The sequence below is a fragment of the Nelusetta ayraudi genome, unplaced genomic scaffold, assembly GCF_046127955.1.
Source record: "Nelusetta ayraudi isolate G7.1 ecotype Tasmania unplaced genomic scaffold, CSIRO-AGI_Nayr_v1 ptg000006l, whole genome shotgun sequence".
In the NCBI taxonomy this organism is placed as follows: domain Eukaryota; kingdom Metazoa; phylum Chordata; class Actinopteri; order Tetraodontiformes; family Monacanthidae; genus Nelusetta; species Nelusetta ayraudi.
This window is the reverse complement of record NW_027466056.1, coordinates 7,053,113-7,067,844: the sequence shown is the minus strand read 5'-3', so window position 1 is coordinate 7,067,844 and position 14,732 is coordinate 7,053,113. Positions and strand designations below refer to the sequence as shown.

General features: G+C 47.7%; 1 protein-coding gene across 1 annotated transcript; it reads right to left on the bottom strand.

The window, feature by feature from the left end:
* Positions 1–453: 453 nt before the first annotated feature.
* On the bottom strand, positions 454–3,180 carry LOC142882827 (uncharacterized). The gene is made up of 5 exons (XM_076017514.1): positions 3,017–3,180; positions 2,398–2,703; positions 1,358–1,624; positions 1,136–1,276; positions 454–1,062 (listed from the first exon to the last, which is right to left on the bottom strand). The coding sequence occupies exons 2-5, from the start codon at positions 2,693–2,695 to the stop codon at positions 902–904; spliced, it is 867 nt and encodes a 288-aa protein (XP_075873629.1). The 5' UTR covers positions 2,696–2,703; positions 3,017–3,180; the 3' UTR covers positions 454–901.
* Positions 3,181–14,732: the final 11,552 nt, after the last annotated feature.

Genomic DNA, 14,732 nt, shown 5'->3' with positions numbered 1-14,732 from the left:
CATACAGACACACATTGTACGCAGCCCATTTTACTTTTAATTCTGCTGTGCAACGACTACAGAGGAACCAGTGGAGGCCTGTTCCTCTTGGCGACAGCAGATGGATACTTTGCTTAAAAGCCTGCAGCAGGCGGTGGCAACAGCGGCTGATTAATGTGGCCCGTGGAGCAAACGGAAGGGTTCAGGGGCTGCTGATCTAAGCTTTGGAGCAGCAGGGCTGCTCGCTCGTTTACAAGCTGGAGCTCTGCCGTTAACTGCTTTGCGAGGAATCAATATGCTCAGAAAGTCAATCCGCAAGTAAACAGAGAGACAAAGGGATGCAGTCCGTCACGTGGGGGCGAGGGAGGGGGGTGGGACAAAGGGACCCGCCTTCTCAAATGTTTTTTTATCCCAAAACATGCGAAATCCAAAACAAACCATAATAATGACAAGACAGATGGAAGGGAATACAAGTTTTTTTGTTGTTGAAAAACAGAATTTATTGACATAATTCACGACAAAAACAAAATAATCAACATGCCTCTGTAGCGAAGCAGAATTGTGACGATTGAGTGGCTGTGAGGGTGAATGAAAGTGCAAGTTTAGTATTTTCCAGTTGCCGTAACCGCTTTGTTTCAACTTTTGTGCTTTCTACACACATTTTTTTTAAGTTATTTAAAAAAGTTTTAAATATTCATCCACACAATTGTGTGTGTGTGTGTGTATATATGTATATATATATACACACACACACACACACACTTATATTTATTTCAAATAGTTGATGCATCCCTTCCAAGAAGAATTGAGGTAAAAAAAACATGGGTTCAACATCACCAGACCTCTGCAGATTAGAGGTCAATAATTCTATTTCTTACCACCGAATAAAAAAGTATCGAATAGGTTGGGGCCACCACCTCCCTCACAGCAGGGGGAGCCCTGGGACCTCGAGCAGCTCCCGACCCAACTCTGACTCTCGGAGGGCAAAGAGCGTGATGCCCGAGCTGTAGGTCGCAGGTATTGTGACGTGCGTCGCCTTGTGCCTTCCCGCTTCCTCTTCTGCGCGCATCCTCCGAACTTGGCCTGAAGAAGGGAGGGGGTTTAGATGTCTGTAAAGAGAAACAACAACAATGTGCATCTGATTCGCATCCTTTACCTTCCACATCCAGGGCTTCCCACCGTGGGTCGGGAAAGGCAGGTAGGCCGAAGTCTGGCGTCAGCCGCTGCAGGACGTCCTCTCGTCGAATCAGCAGCACCGACTCACTGCAGAGCCTCTGGTGCAGCTCCCCCTCGCTCACTGAAACGGGAGTCCGACGGTAATTAGGCGGCGAGGGCGTAGCCGTCCCTCTCCCCCCGTCCCCCGGTCACCGCCACTCACCCACATCCAAGGGGTTGGTCATGAACACGGCGTTGCGCGCCACGCCGAAGATCAGCTGATGGTGCCAGGCGTCAGGCACCTCCTCCCCGTCTGGCACGGCCGCCTGCATGTTCATGGTCGCCACGGGGACGGCGCCCTTGCGGATCCAGCGGGCCAGCCAGGGCACCAGCCTGAGCAGCCGCGGCGGGTGCAGGTGGAAGAAGCGTCCCGTCACCTTCCCCCGACTGGCCTCTAGCGCCCCCTGGATGAGCTGGGCGTGGGTCGCACCTGAGAGGAGGAGGACGTGAGCACAAGCACAGAAGCACTGCTTTTTGCAGCGGTGAAGCAGGGGTTTGGTTTATTTATTAGGATCCCCAGTTGCTGCAGCAGAGCTGCAACTACTTTCCCTGGGGTCGACAAATATTTTACATATGCAATAAACATGAATCAAAATTGCATTCAATAGTATATAAAAAGCAAACAAAAAGGATGAAAGACATAATAAAGCAAAGGAAAACACCATCAATGTGACTTTCATCTCAGCCACCTCAACCCCAAACAATTAATCATTGAACCTGAGTAAGTCTGCACACATATGAAAAATAGGCTATATGTGTAAAGTGAAATTACTAAAGATTAAAGATGACAGTGTTTTTAATGGTCACCAACATCAACCAACTCTTACTGTGTAAATTATTTTTTGTTTTTAGTGCTGCAACAGCGCAGGTTCCCTATTTCTATCTATCTCTCTACCTATCTGGTCAACCACAGGCCTGTTCTAAAAATAGCACAACTCGGTGAGCTGCGTCCATAATTTAATTTTATCTCACCTTGTTAAGTCATGGTTGATAATTATTGTGAGAACTCATTCACGTGTCTGTCAGTGTCTTCACATAGAAGAATATCATTAATAATCGTAATACATAACTAAAGGCTAACTTAGAAAACGTGTTATTTCAGAAGAATGTAGTAAACTGGTTGCATTTTGTATGACTCTGTCCCCATAAAAATAGCTCTCAGGTTCAAAGCAACTGGGTTTCCATCGTATCAGGGACACAGACCTGCTTCGCTCCGGGACAGCAGGTAGTCCGGCAGTGGCGACTCGTTCCTCCTCAGGCGCGTCTGCACGCAGCGGTCCGCTTCCTCGGGGGCAACGTCCACGGCGAGGGCCTTGAGCACATCCACCACGGCCGTGGCCCCGCAGGCCGAGGCCCCAATCTGCAGGGTCTGCTTCTCCAGCGCCTCCCTCAGGGACCACAGCATTGCTTCCTCATCATGTGCTGCTTCCATCTCCTCCTCCTCAGCAGCAGCAGCAGCAGCAGCAGCACTGTCACAGGCCCGTGCACACTCTTCCTCCATCTGACAGCCTGGGGGACAAGAGTCAGGATTCATTTAATCCACGGCGCCACCAGTCAAAAGTTTGGACCTTCTCCTGCAATTTCTTTCTTTTATTTATTTATTTATTATGATTGTTATTAGTATTATTATTTTTTTTTAAATCCCTACAACTTTTTACACGGCAGATAGATAATGAAGACATCAAATATATGAGCAAGATATATGTAATTATGCATCTGTCTATTTATCTATCTATCTATCTATCTATCTATCTATCTATCTATCTATCTATCTATCTATCTATAGTCCTGTTGTTCTTACTAAAACAATCCATTCACTCACCAGTAGTGGGGTGTAACTTCAGGTCATGTCCCACTATTTTCTCATACACTTCAAGACTGAAGACGGACAGGGACAACAAACGCACTGAGCATGCGCACCGGCAGAACGCAAGGCGGCTCCTTCCGGCACGTTCAGGTTCGCTCGGAAATCTCAGCACCGCGATGATGAACGATCACTTCCGAGTCTAAGCCGCAGGTAGCGGTGAGCGCCGCGGGCGGCGCGCGACACTGTGGGAACGGCGTTCAAAAAGACGGCGGCAACAGATCACCTGGCTAATACAATAAAAATTAAAAAAAAAAATGCACCGACTATTCCAGTCGGCGGTAACCAGACCATGGACGGTCTAATTTCCGCCATTTGTCCGACCGGAAATTGCAACATAAGAGGCTTTTGCGTTGGCGCAGGAGGCCTTGAACGAGGGGAGAGTCCAGATTTTCCGGTATAATTGAACGCAGCACGCGTTCTGCGCCTTCTTCACCGGCAGGAAGCCGAGGGCAAATTAGAAACAGCGCCCCTGCTGACCGTATTTGGCACTACAGACCAAAGACGTTCATTCATACAGCATGGGCGACCAAGCTATTATCATTATTTTTTTAAACTATTTTTTGTTGTTGGTAATTCTACATTATTTGAGTTTGTGCATGTATTCCCATGTCTACGTAAGATGTGTTGTCGCAGCCTTTGAAGAAACCACTGCTTACTATCATTGTGCATACATTGCCCAATCGTTCGACCTACACAATCTTTTAAAAGGCGACAATACATTAACTTCACATCGCATACTCCAGTTTTCCATTATCAGATCAACAATGGTGCATAAATGCATTTTGTTTACTAACCTTTCAGAGGGGACGCCTAACTTTTCCCCTTTCTTGGCATTTACAGTATGCGTCTATGAAAATGTAAAATAAATACATACATAAATAAATCATAATAATGAATCAAATAATGAGTTTTCTTTTTCTCAAAGATGAGCTGTGGCTGTGTTTTTTTTTGTGTGTGATCGTAGGAACGGAGATATGAATAATTCAAACGTGGAGCCACACCGAGTTCACGCTGCGACGACAATGAAATGGAAATTTCCTCTGAAGCGCGACTCATCAAAATGATTTATCTACACAAACATCGTGTTTTTATCCCAATTATCTCTGCTGATGTTCACGACACTGTGCAGCCTTTACACAACTCTACCCACCGTCCTGCTTGCCCGTCACTACAGATGCAGCGTCACTATGTTTTATTGTATTTGTATAAAATACATACATTTATGGAAGATTCTTTTATGAGTAGTGAAGTGTTAGACGGTGATTCATGCTACATGTCTATGCCGAAGAAAGCCTGTTTCAGATGCCGGGGAGTCGACAACAAGTAAAAATGACGAAGTGTTGTCTCCAGAGCTTGTCAAAGGCAGTCGCTTGATTTATCTTTACTACAGCCAGGACAACATCGTCGCTGAGAAAAGTGCAGGTCGTTGGGCGCGACATCGCCGCCTGTAAATGCTGAGCTGCATTTGACTCCTTTTTATAGTTTGGGTGATTTGATCTGGGGGAATAATTCACGTTTTTTTTTTTATTTTTTAAGAAGTTGACCATATTCGCAACTTCTGAAATAAGTCCAGTTTATCTTTAAACGCGCAAGTGCACTTGAAACGGCGCAAGATTTGCCTTATCGATCTGTTTCTCTATCCTGTCAATAAACGCCCCACAATTGAGGACCCACAGAATCCGATGACTATGGTTCTCTCATGCGGCCAGCAGATGTCAGTGTTGATGCGCACAGCACAGGCTGCTTGTGTGGTTGATGCTGTGATTAACAGCCTGAGGCTGATGTCTGCTGCCGATGGCCTCCTTCATCTTCCTGTCGTTGTCAGGTGTCACATGACCAAGATGAGGCGTACTTACCTACCTACATACGGACAGACAGACAGGCAGACAGCAGCAATAGGCCCACCAAAAAAAACCTTTACGTTTTCTGTTGTGACAGCGGTCGTTCAAAAATAAAGTTCGTGCAAGACAATATGCTAGAGTGATTATTGTGGTTGAGGTTTAGTGCGATACGGATTTAACACACTAACATGAAAGGTCCAAATCAGCCCAGTTGGACTCCTGCAGCTTTTCCTCGGGTTCATTTTTCTTAATCATAACTTGGTTTCTTCAGGGAAGAACGCCAGCAGCCTACGTGATTATAGATTTATCAGTGCCATCTTGGTGGTGGACGGGGATATAGCCTTCGAAAAATTATGAACATGCAGAGCGTAGCGACGTTTTTCACTGCTCTAAATCTGTGTCAACTTCAATGAGATTTTAGCATGGATGACGACGCAAGTCAAAGCACAACTGGGCTAAAAAAAAAAATTCACAGCACAACTCGGCAAATGTCACTACGACTCTGAATTGATCTCGCAAAACATCGCAAACGATCATGCGGTCGAGACGGGTTTTGATTGCTGAAAAGTGTGGGCTGCTTCCGAATGAGCAATGGTAGACTTTATCAACCCAGAAGGAGGAGGCTGAAAGAAAAAAAAAAGAAAAGAAAAAGGATCTAATCCGATTAAAGAAACTGTACTTCAAATGGGTCAAAACAACAAAGCCATGAAACATGCATGAGCAAACAACACGGAGAGAAACACGGGCGCGTCTTGACAGCTCGAAGCGCAAAGAGCAAAAAAGAGGTTCCAAAGATGTGAATTCATCACTCATGAGAGAAAACAGGAAAAATGTGCTCATTCAAATTGATGCCATCTTCTGTCATGTGACAAAGAGGTCGAGCTCCTCAACAAGCTTTTCAAGGTTTTCTTTGAGACCCCCGGGAATCGACCTTCAGATTAACACCGGGCCTCCACTGCGACGACCTCCACCTCCTCTTCTGCCTCCTCTTCTTCCTCCACCTCCTCTCGCTGCCTGCCAGCCTGCCAGTCTCATGACATCAGGCCTGTGTAATCACAAACACTCCACTCAACCCCCCCCGCCCAAACCCGTCCTGGTTGATATTCGCTTCACCTCTCTCCACGTTCGTCCCGCTTTCCCACAGCAGCTGGAAGCGCCACGAGCGGGAGAGTGATTAAACCTGACTGGGCTCTCCGAACGTGACTCGGCAGCCGATATGAAGCACGTCAACAAAGAGACGAGTCAGGGGGAGGCGGGAGGAGGGAGCCAGGGCAGAGTCTGGGATGAAAGATAGGAAAACAGAAACGGGCTGTCTCAGTTTCTCAAAGGCTGCCTTCACCTCAACATCACCTCCTGTCTTTCACAGACGTAAAGGAGCGAGGAGACGATTTCGCCGATGGAGTCATCACAGCAGGCCGGCTCCCCATCCGTCATCTGTGATTGTCAACATAACGTGCAGATCAATACGTATACAAATAGGATTGGGCCTTGAACATCGATTGCTACCGGGACCAACGCTCCGATTGTTCTCCGGGAATTGTTCAAATGTTCAAATTTCGATTCCTAATTTCGATGTCGAGTCCGACTACGAAGAAGAAGCCGTTGCCGATCACCAATGAAGAAGAAACCGCAGAGCAGTGAGTGCGTAGCCATGGAAAGTGAGCGGCGGCGCAATGATAAATTAGACTCGCAACATACTGGCAATGTTATTGCCTGCTGCGATGTAGATTGCGGTTTCGGACACATTTATCATTCATCTTCTATACCCACTTATTCCTATTCAGGGTCACGGGGGTCTGCTGGAGCCTATCTCAGCTGTCTTAGGGCGAGGGCAGCGGTTTCGGACACTATGGAAACAAACATGAGTTTGCATCGAAAATAAATGTACATTTAAGACAACTCAGACAATTTCATTGTCAAATACGGGACAATTCTGTATTTTAAGGGATAGCTGGCAACTCTACTGCTTGAAGTAGCTCTCAGCAATCGTGGAAGAGAGAGCGAGCGCGTTTTCATGCAAAAGCTGCCTTCCAGACCACTCATTTCAGTGTTCGGGACACAAAAGGTCTGAACAACATGTCAGAAAGTGCCACTGTGGTATTTACGGGACAAAACAACGCTACCATTAGCGCTCGCCACTCTTGATAATTGCGAAACGGCAGTGCGCATTCCTGTTGAGAGCTAGCATGCCGCACAATAGGTGTTTCACTGCCACGGGGACCTAATGGAGGGACGGGAACTGGAAGACGGCCATTGTCCGGTAGCAAAAGCGAATTTCTGTCAAAAGCAAACTACGGGGTATTCATTCAGCTCTTATTCAAAGGCTGTCATTAACACCCCGTGTCTCAATGCTGTGGTAATTGTGCTCAATCATCGGTGAGGCTAGCTGAGCAGCAGCTTTGGGGATTAGCATCCCGCTGTTCTAACAGTGGCCGCAAACAGACGGGAATTTTTAAAGTTTTCAGCCCACACCTTTCTCCAGTAGCAAATGTATTTGTTGGGTGCAAAAAAAACAAACAAGACAACAAAAAAAACAACCTTCAGCTGCCACGCTAGCTAGCTAGCTCCTCAGGCTCACTCAGAGATAATCAGACAGTCATGATACTTGAATACCACTGACTCTGCAGCAGCAGCGGGCAAAAAAACCCCCGTTTGACCCACAGGTGTGGATGTGTTGGCCGCAGTTTAATGGCAAAATGGATCCACGAATTGCAGTTTCACTCGCGACTCTCCTCATTTCAGGCAGCTCGTTTCCCCCATAGAACAAAACCCAGTGGTGACAACAGTTTGTCAACGGCGATTTCCACATCATTACACTAATGTCGAATGATGCATTTCATTTGCCCCCCCCCCCTTTTTTTCCAAAGTTATTTCTTCTCTGTCTTCAATGAAACTACTGAAGGGGCACCATAGCTGTGCCTCTGCCGCTTAAACATGAATAACATCTCGCGGAATAAAAAAAGGTTCGGCTGGCACGGAGGCGACAAATGAGATGCAAATATGCTTCCTTCCAAATGTTTGCCAGCGACAAAAAGTCCAAAAACATCTTCAAACGGGGAACCGCCCGTGTGAGTTGCCGCCGGGGGGACTCGCTTTGCAACGTAAATAAGGCCGACGAGCCGCCGGACAAATAGCTGGGCCGTGATGTTCTTGCGAGACCGCCAACGAAAATAACCCTCTACATTATCCTGCCACTGTTCCCTGCATGTACGCAGTTCCCATGGACACCTTCCACTCTTCATGTCCATTTATGGGAGTGGCTTGAGGCCCATTGAGATTGTTTTCGTTGTTTTTTTCTCTCGCCCCCTCCCTTGTAGCAGACACTCTTTATTTCACCTCGCTCCACTTGAGAACATGTTCCAAGAGTGCTGCCCCCTCCAGGTCCTCCCAGGCTTGCTGAGGCCTTCGGGGGTGGGGTGGGGGTGTGTGTGTGGGGGGGGTGGGGGAATGAAGAAAGAAGCGGGAGAAGGCCTTGCGATGCGAAGGCGTCTCGGCTAATCCTCTGATCTTTGCCTTCCCTCCATTTGCTTGATGTGCTGAGGGGGATGGGGGGGATCTATGGGGGGATAAACAGCCGAGTGTACGAACGTGCGGAATAGCAATGAAGTGAGCGCAAGTCTATTGCAGAGCTATCTCCGTGACCTCTCGTTGCGCGGCGGCTGCGCGGAGGGATCGGCGGGATTAGTCGTCGCCTCTCAGGTAAGCCGATTCATACTAAACAGCGGCAATAGCTTTGGAATACCCACAGCGGCGCATTAGCATTGAAATGAGGTGGCAATCTTGTAAATAGGCACCGCGCCGGGTCACGGAGACAAGCATTCGAATAGGGCCGACGGGGACGTCCCGCCTTGTTTTTTTGCATCCTGGCAAAGGGGGGACAAATTCCGCTACAGAACCGGAGGGGCTTCCCGCTCGACAGGCGGCACTCCGCACGGCTGCCACACGCCGCCAAGTGCCACCACGTGCCGCCAAGCGCTCTCACCGGTCCCTTCAGGGCACGAGAGATCACACCCGTCTACATTTGGGGCAGGCGGAGCCGAACTGGTCGCTCGGCATGTCATCCTAACCTAACTGCTTAGGGTTTCCAAAAAACAAAAACAAAACCCTTGATGGATAATGGGCATGGAAATACAAAGGCCTTGTCAAACGTATCATTTTGCACTCCAGGAAATATGAAAGCGGCGACTCGGGTGGGTGGCGCTCACCAGTCCAAGTCACGCAAAAAGGCAGCTAAACTGATTATAATTATAATTAGACTGGGAAGCGTAGCTGGATAGGGGACCAAAAAATCCTGTGGCAGCCAAGCACTGCTGTCAAAGAAACTATGATTGTTTTTATTTTTTTTGGGGCATTCAAAGATGCTTCACTGCTCTGTTTCCTTACACGGCAGTGGCACAGATTGCTCTTTTAGCGGCAAATAAAATAAGGATTCCTTTCTCTTTTTGTTCTTTTATCCAGGGGGCGGAGTGTGACACGGCGCACCTACAGTTGTCCGCCACTTTTCTTTTCACTTCTTTTAACTGTGCCGAAGAACAAAGCTTGAACGTTGAAACGTCGTGCTTGCGTATTGAGTTTTCTTGCAAACCCAAATCGCCAGTGAAATAAATTCCAAGGAGCCATGATCCTGTCCTTCCTTTGGACTTGGCAACCCCGTACTGGGGCACTGCTGTACAGTGTGCCACTTGTTAAAGGTTAAACATCCCAAAGGATGTGAAACTTGTCCTGTTCATTTGACCCGAGGGAGTGGTGAAAGGAATCATTAGGGGTGTTAGTCCAACCCTAAATAGTGAATACCAAGCAGGCAGGCAATGGGTACCATTTTTATAGTTTTTGGCATGACCCGGCTGGGGATCAAACCCGCAACTTCCCAGTCGTAGGGTGGACACGGGACCAATCGACCAAAGTGCTGTTTTTTTTTTAAATAAGGTATTTCACGTTGCTCTGCCAGCAGGGGTCAGTGCAGCTTTACCGAGTGAATTAATTAAAACACAATTCATGCGGGTCAGTTTTTGGAGGGCATCTCTTCCTCCCTGGTTGTTTCCGGAGATGACTGCTGTGTGCGTTGGTGCTGTATCAGGGGCTAGCTGGATGCACGCACAGAGGATTTTATGTAGGCGCTACTTAAAACTTACAGTTCTGCCACTCTTCGCTTGGCTCGAAGCCACTGAATATTCATACGCAGATTGTTAAAGTGCCGTCTGGAGGCGAGGCAAGGCGAGGGGCGAACACGAGCAGGAGTCGAAACAGCTTGACAGGAAACCCGTGACAGCTGCACGGCCCGGACGCGAATATAAATCAAGTCTTACACTGCTTTCAATTACCTCTACAAGAGATACTGGGCCACATTTTAGAACGCTGTCAAACACTGGGCTACGCGTGACAGGGATGAAAGCGCCACTAAGTCACACAAATGAACGGCTGATGACGCCGATAAAGAGCCGCCGGCCGGGAGTTTGGCGTGCGATCCCGGGGAAAAAAAGAAAATATATATATTTATTTCCACCTTATCGTGCCTGATCAGGATTCAGTTCCCACTCGGCCCCGAGCTTGCTGCGGAAATGCCATACATCATCGGCTAAGTGCAAAAACAAACTGTCCTTGGCAGATAATGTTCCATAAGGTTGTTGGTGCTGGCTGATTTTCCGCTCTGGGAGACATTTGTCAGGTTTCTCCCGACGCTGGCCACAATTTCGGCTGCTTGCTCGTGGATGACGTCGTCGTCGAGGCGACGAGTTTCCTTTTTTCTTTTGGAGGGAGGCCTGAAAGTTGTAGTTCTGACATTCCAGATCACACGTGTGACATTCACAAGCGAGAATGCGGGGGAGAAAAGAAAACTTTACCCTCTTCCTCAGAGCGACTCGTTGATGTGAGGCCCTGACTCGATATGACAGCCGTGACTGAAAGGTGCTCTTTAGGTCCGGACACCTTCATCAGGTGGCCTGGCATTCGCTCGTGATGTCCACTGTGGAAGCTGCCACTGCAGCTGAAGGTCTCCGAAGACAGAAATGCCATATTTCTCCCCCCCCCGTTCCATTTCTCCTGATGCTCAGCTCAGCAGTTAAGCCATCAAACCCTGATATTTATCGGCTCCCTACAAAGCCCAGGGGTTCCCAGAAACACCTAGTGGGCATCAGGTGGGGAGTGGTAACGTTTCCAGGGAGGGCTTCAAGGATGATTTATGTGGGATGGCGGACCAGATGACGGTTTCTACATGCTTTGGCTGAGCAGCTTTGGCGAAGCAGGAGAACCGGCGAGCGTTCGGGGATGGAGTTGACGGGTTCGGGGGACGGATCTGCAAGAAGTCGGCCAGAGAAGCCGTGGGGGACTGAGGGGTATGAAACAAAAAAGAGGGGAATAACAATATGCAAATTTCATCTATCTTAAAAATCGCAATTGGCCAATGGGCAATCCTCTCTCGCCTGCTACTCAGCGCCTTTTTGGTAAACATGAAGGGCAGCCTCAGATCTGTTCCTCATCATGTCGCAGCATCCGAGAGAAGCGCAGCACGCCTCAAAGTGATTGGGTCTTAAAGGAACAGTCTCCCTTTATAACTCTGTTTATTTGTGTGTGTGTGTGTGTGACACAGGCAGATAGTGAGGAAGAAAGAGGGAGAGAAAAAGAGAGAGAGCCCCCCCTCACCCTCCCACCACCTCCTCTGTGGGCCCATCTCCCAATACAGATCCAATTTCTATGCAAATGCTTATGGGCCGATTTGGAAGGAGCTGCCCAGCGTTGTTGGGCTTCGCAGAGGGGGAGAAGGCACAGTCGGCTTAAGATGTTGTAACAGGCACGCGGACGCCTCGCTTTTTGAGACTGGAAGTGCAGAGGTGTGCCAGCCAAGAAGAAAGGGCGGGGAAAACTAATTAAAGGGGAAAACGGGGTCCGACCTAGGGTTCTAATGCTTCGGGACCACTCGGACCCTGCCAGAGGCCTCAAATTCCAGTGACACCGCCGTCCGTTTGAGGGCGAAGGAGAAGGAGAGGAGCTTACACGGACAACTTCACAGCGGCCACCAATGACCCCCCCCCTTACGTTCCTGCGCGAGTTCTCTTCGTCCAGGCCTTCAATCAAACGCTCCTTATCACCGCGCAAACAGGCGGGCGGGGAAAAGTTTGTACTCGTGCCATCAGGGTTCGCTGACAGGTGCGACCACAGATCAGTTGCACTGGCAGTCCTACTTGCAGTCCGTGACCGACTTCTGAATGGCCCTTGATCGATTTCCAGCATTGGGTGTACGCCGTCCCCGGCTGAGGGACCACCTCTATGCTCACGCGGATAAAAGGATCCGCAATTAATGTTTCATAACTTGCGCGCGCCTTGATTAGCCGCCCTGAAAACGGCTAAAAAGAGGCAATTTTCAAGCCAGCGTCTGCTCCTTTGTGACTTTGACAAATGTCGGTTTCGCTGCGTGATTTCGCTGATTGATGTAACAGATTTTTTTTGCTGCTCTGCGAAAGAAGATTCTTAGGATAGAAATAGTCTTTGGTAACACTAAGAGGAAAGCGTAAGACCGCAACACAGCAATTATTAACGGCAATAGAGAAAAACCATCTTGATCAAACAACAGGCAGCAACATTGGATCATTATTTTGGGAGAATAAGCCCGACTGACCTCAACTGCCCACAGGGAAAACATCCTTTGAGAGTGCTGTCAGTTTAAATGTCACAACCAACAGCACTCTGAATTCCGATGTCGATACGTGTGTCGTGCACACATGCGAGTCACCAAATTAAAACCTGTCATTCACGCCTCACAAAGAGTGAGGGAAAAAAAGATGGAAAAAAAAATATCACGGGACTTCGCTGCAAAGCTGGTCGAGCAGATTCCCTCTTAGCGTCACGAACTGAGAGCCACGGACAAAAATAACTGAAACAGCACGAGAGCGTAACAATTAGCATGTTCTGAAAGGAGTTTTCAAAATAGAGGCACGGAAGATGACTTCAGACTAAAAATATATGAAAAATGTCATCATTGAGACTCTCTTTCTTTCAGCATACTGTAACTAATTCAGCCCTGCACTGCTCGCTAATGCGTTTTGGTCTCCATCGCTTCAATGCGTCTGTCAGGTATCAAGTCACTTGCGAAGGTGACGACAACGCTCCCGACTGTGGCTGCAGGGCTCTGATTGCCCAGTTGGTCCTCCAACTTTTTTTCAAAACCTTCGAAGGTGTGTTGCCCACTGGCTAAGATAAGGAGATGCTTTTTCTTCCTGACCTTCTAAATTCAGACAAAAAAAAACAAATTCCCAAACACTATAAGTTATTAATTTAATTGCCTTTTGAGGGGTTTGAGTGCTTTATATACATTATATATTTTTAACACAATTTTCAACCGAAATGTGTATAGAACGAGGAAATATGCGTTACTTTATGTACGCACCCTTCTACATGTGTTGTTATTGTTGGGAAATGATTGCTGATGCTGTTTCAAAAAGGCTGTGATAAAACAATTAACACCTCCATGTGTCTGCAATTAGATCAATGGGTTTAAAAGCATGCACGCAGAGGTGTAAAAAACCCAAAAACTGCTAACAATGGTAGCATTGGCACTATTGAAGAACGTGATGAATGGAGCAATTAGACAAGATCAGAGGTCAGGATCTACTGGCAAATGATGATGACCGGCTCCTGAACCAATTCAGGGTGCCCATGGCAGTTTTTTCAGAACTGTGCGCCGACAACAAGAAACCATTCATTGCCTGTGCCTATTGGTGATGACCACGATGGGGTTCCTAACAACAGGGACCTTCCAAATGAGAGCTGGCACATCGATCGGTGCTGTGCCAGTCGACCCTGCAGCCAAACCACTCCAGCCGTGTTGGATGGAATCATCCGCCTGTCAGCCAGGTCTGTCAGAATCCCGCACATTGCAGCCGATTAGGACAAGATTAAAGCACAATTTGCAGTGAAAGGCGGATTTCCAAATGTCATATTATTCCATTGCTAGCGCCACCACCACTTCCACCACCATCACGATGAGCATTTTTACACCAACTGGAAGTATTTTCACTCAATCAACGTGCAGATCATCCTATCAACTTGCGAGTGATTTAGCACTGTACAAATAAAAAATGAAAAAACGTTGAAAGTTGATTCATGTTGTGGCGAGACAGCCTCGTTCAACGCAATTCGTTCATCCAGACCAAAAGTGTAGTGGGAAACCGGCCACAAACTGGCATGGCAGGCAATGGTTGACTCATTGGTTAGAAAAAAGTTAATCAATTGTCCTAATATACCCTGCCTTTGCCCTGTGACAGCTGGGATAGGCTCCGGCAGACCCCCGTGACCCTGAGCTCAGGAAGAAGGGAGTTTTGAAAATGGATGGATAGATTGTCCTCATAGCAATCCCTTGATGCACACTGACAACATGCAGCTCTTGTCGTCAAGCCGTCATTACTTGTCTGCAGTTTCGAATGCTGATGTTCTTGGTGGGTTGAACTCCATTTTCAGATCTTCCCAACAAGACTGACCTACATTGGCAGGTCAATAAAAGTGTGAATGTTTAGTGTGTGTCATGTTCAGTGACAAGATTTTACACGGCCTACCTTTGCATTAATGGCACTATCCATGTTGGTGTAGCGTGAAATTACTCATTGGAAACCAAAAAATACCAACAGGTTACAGCTAAATACACATCAGGTGACCGTGGCTACCCTCTTAAGACGTGGCTAATGACACCGCAGACCCACCGAGAGTGGATATCGAGGAGATCTTGACATATTTTTCTGAGCTCCTACTTTCTAGCATTTCTAGCTCACAGTCAGTGAAGTTTTCCCTTTTCAAGCTGAGCTCGATCATGGAATGGAAGAAATTCCAACCTGCAAAGTTCT

Coding starts and splice junctions, on each gene's coding strand:
- LOC142882827 (XM_076017514.1), bottom strand. CDS start 2,695: ATGGAGGAAGAGTGTGCACGGGCCTGTGACAGTGCTGCTGCTGCTGCT. Junction 1,625..2,397: donor GCTGTCCCGGAGCGAAGCAG/GTCTGTGTCCCT, acceptor TCCTCCTCTCAG/GTGCGACCCACGCCCAGCTC. Junction 1,063..1,135: donor GGAAGCCCTGGATGTGGAAG/GTAAAGGATGCG, acceptor TCCCTTCTTCAG/GCCAAGTTCGGAGGATGCGC.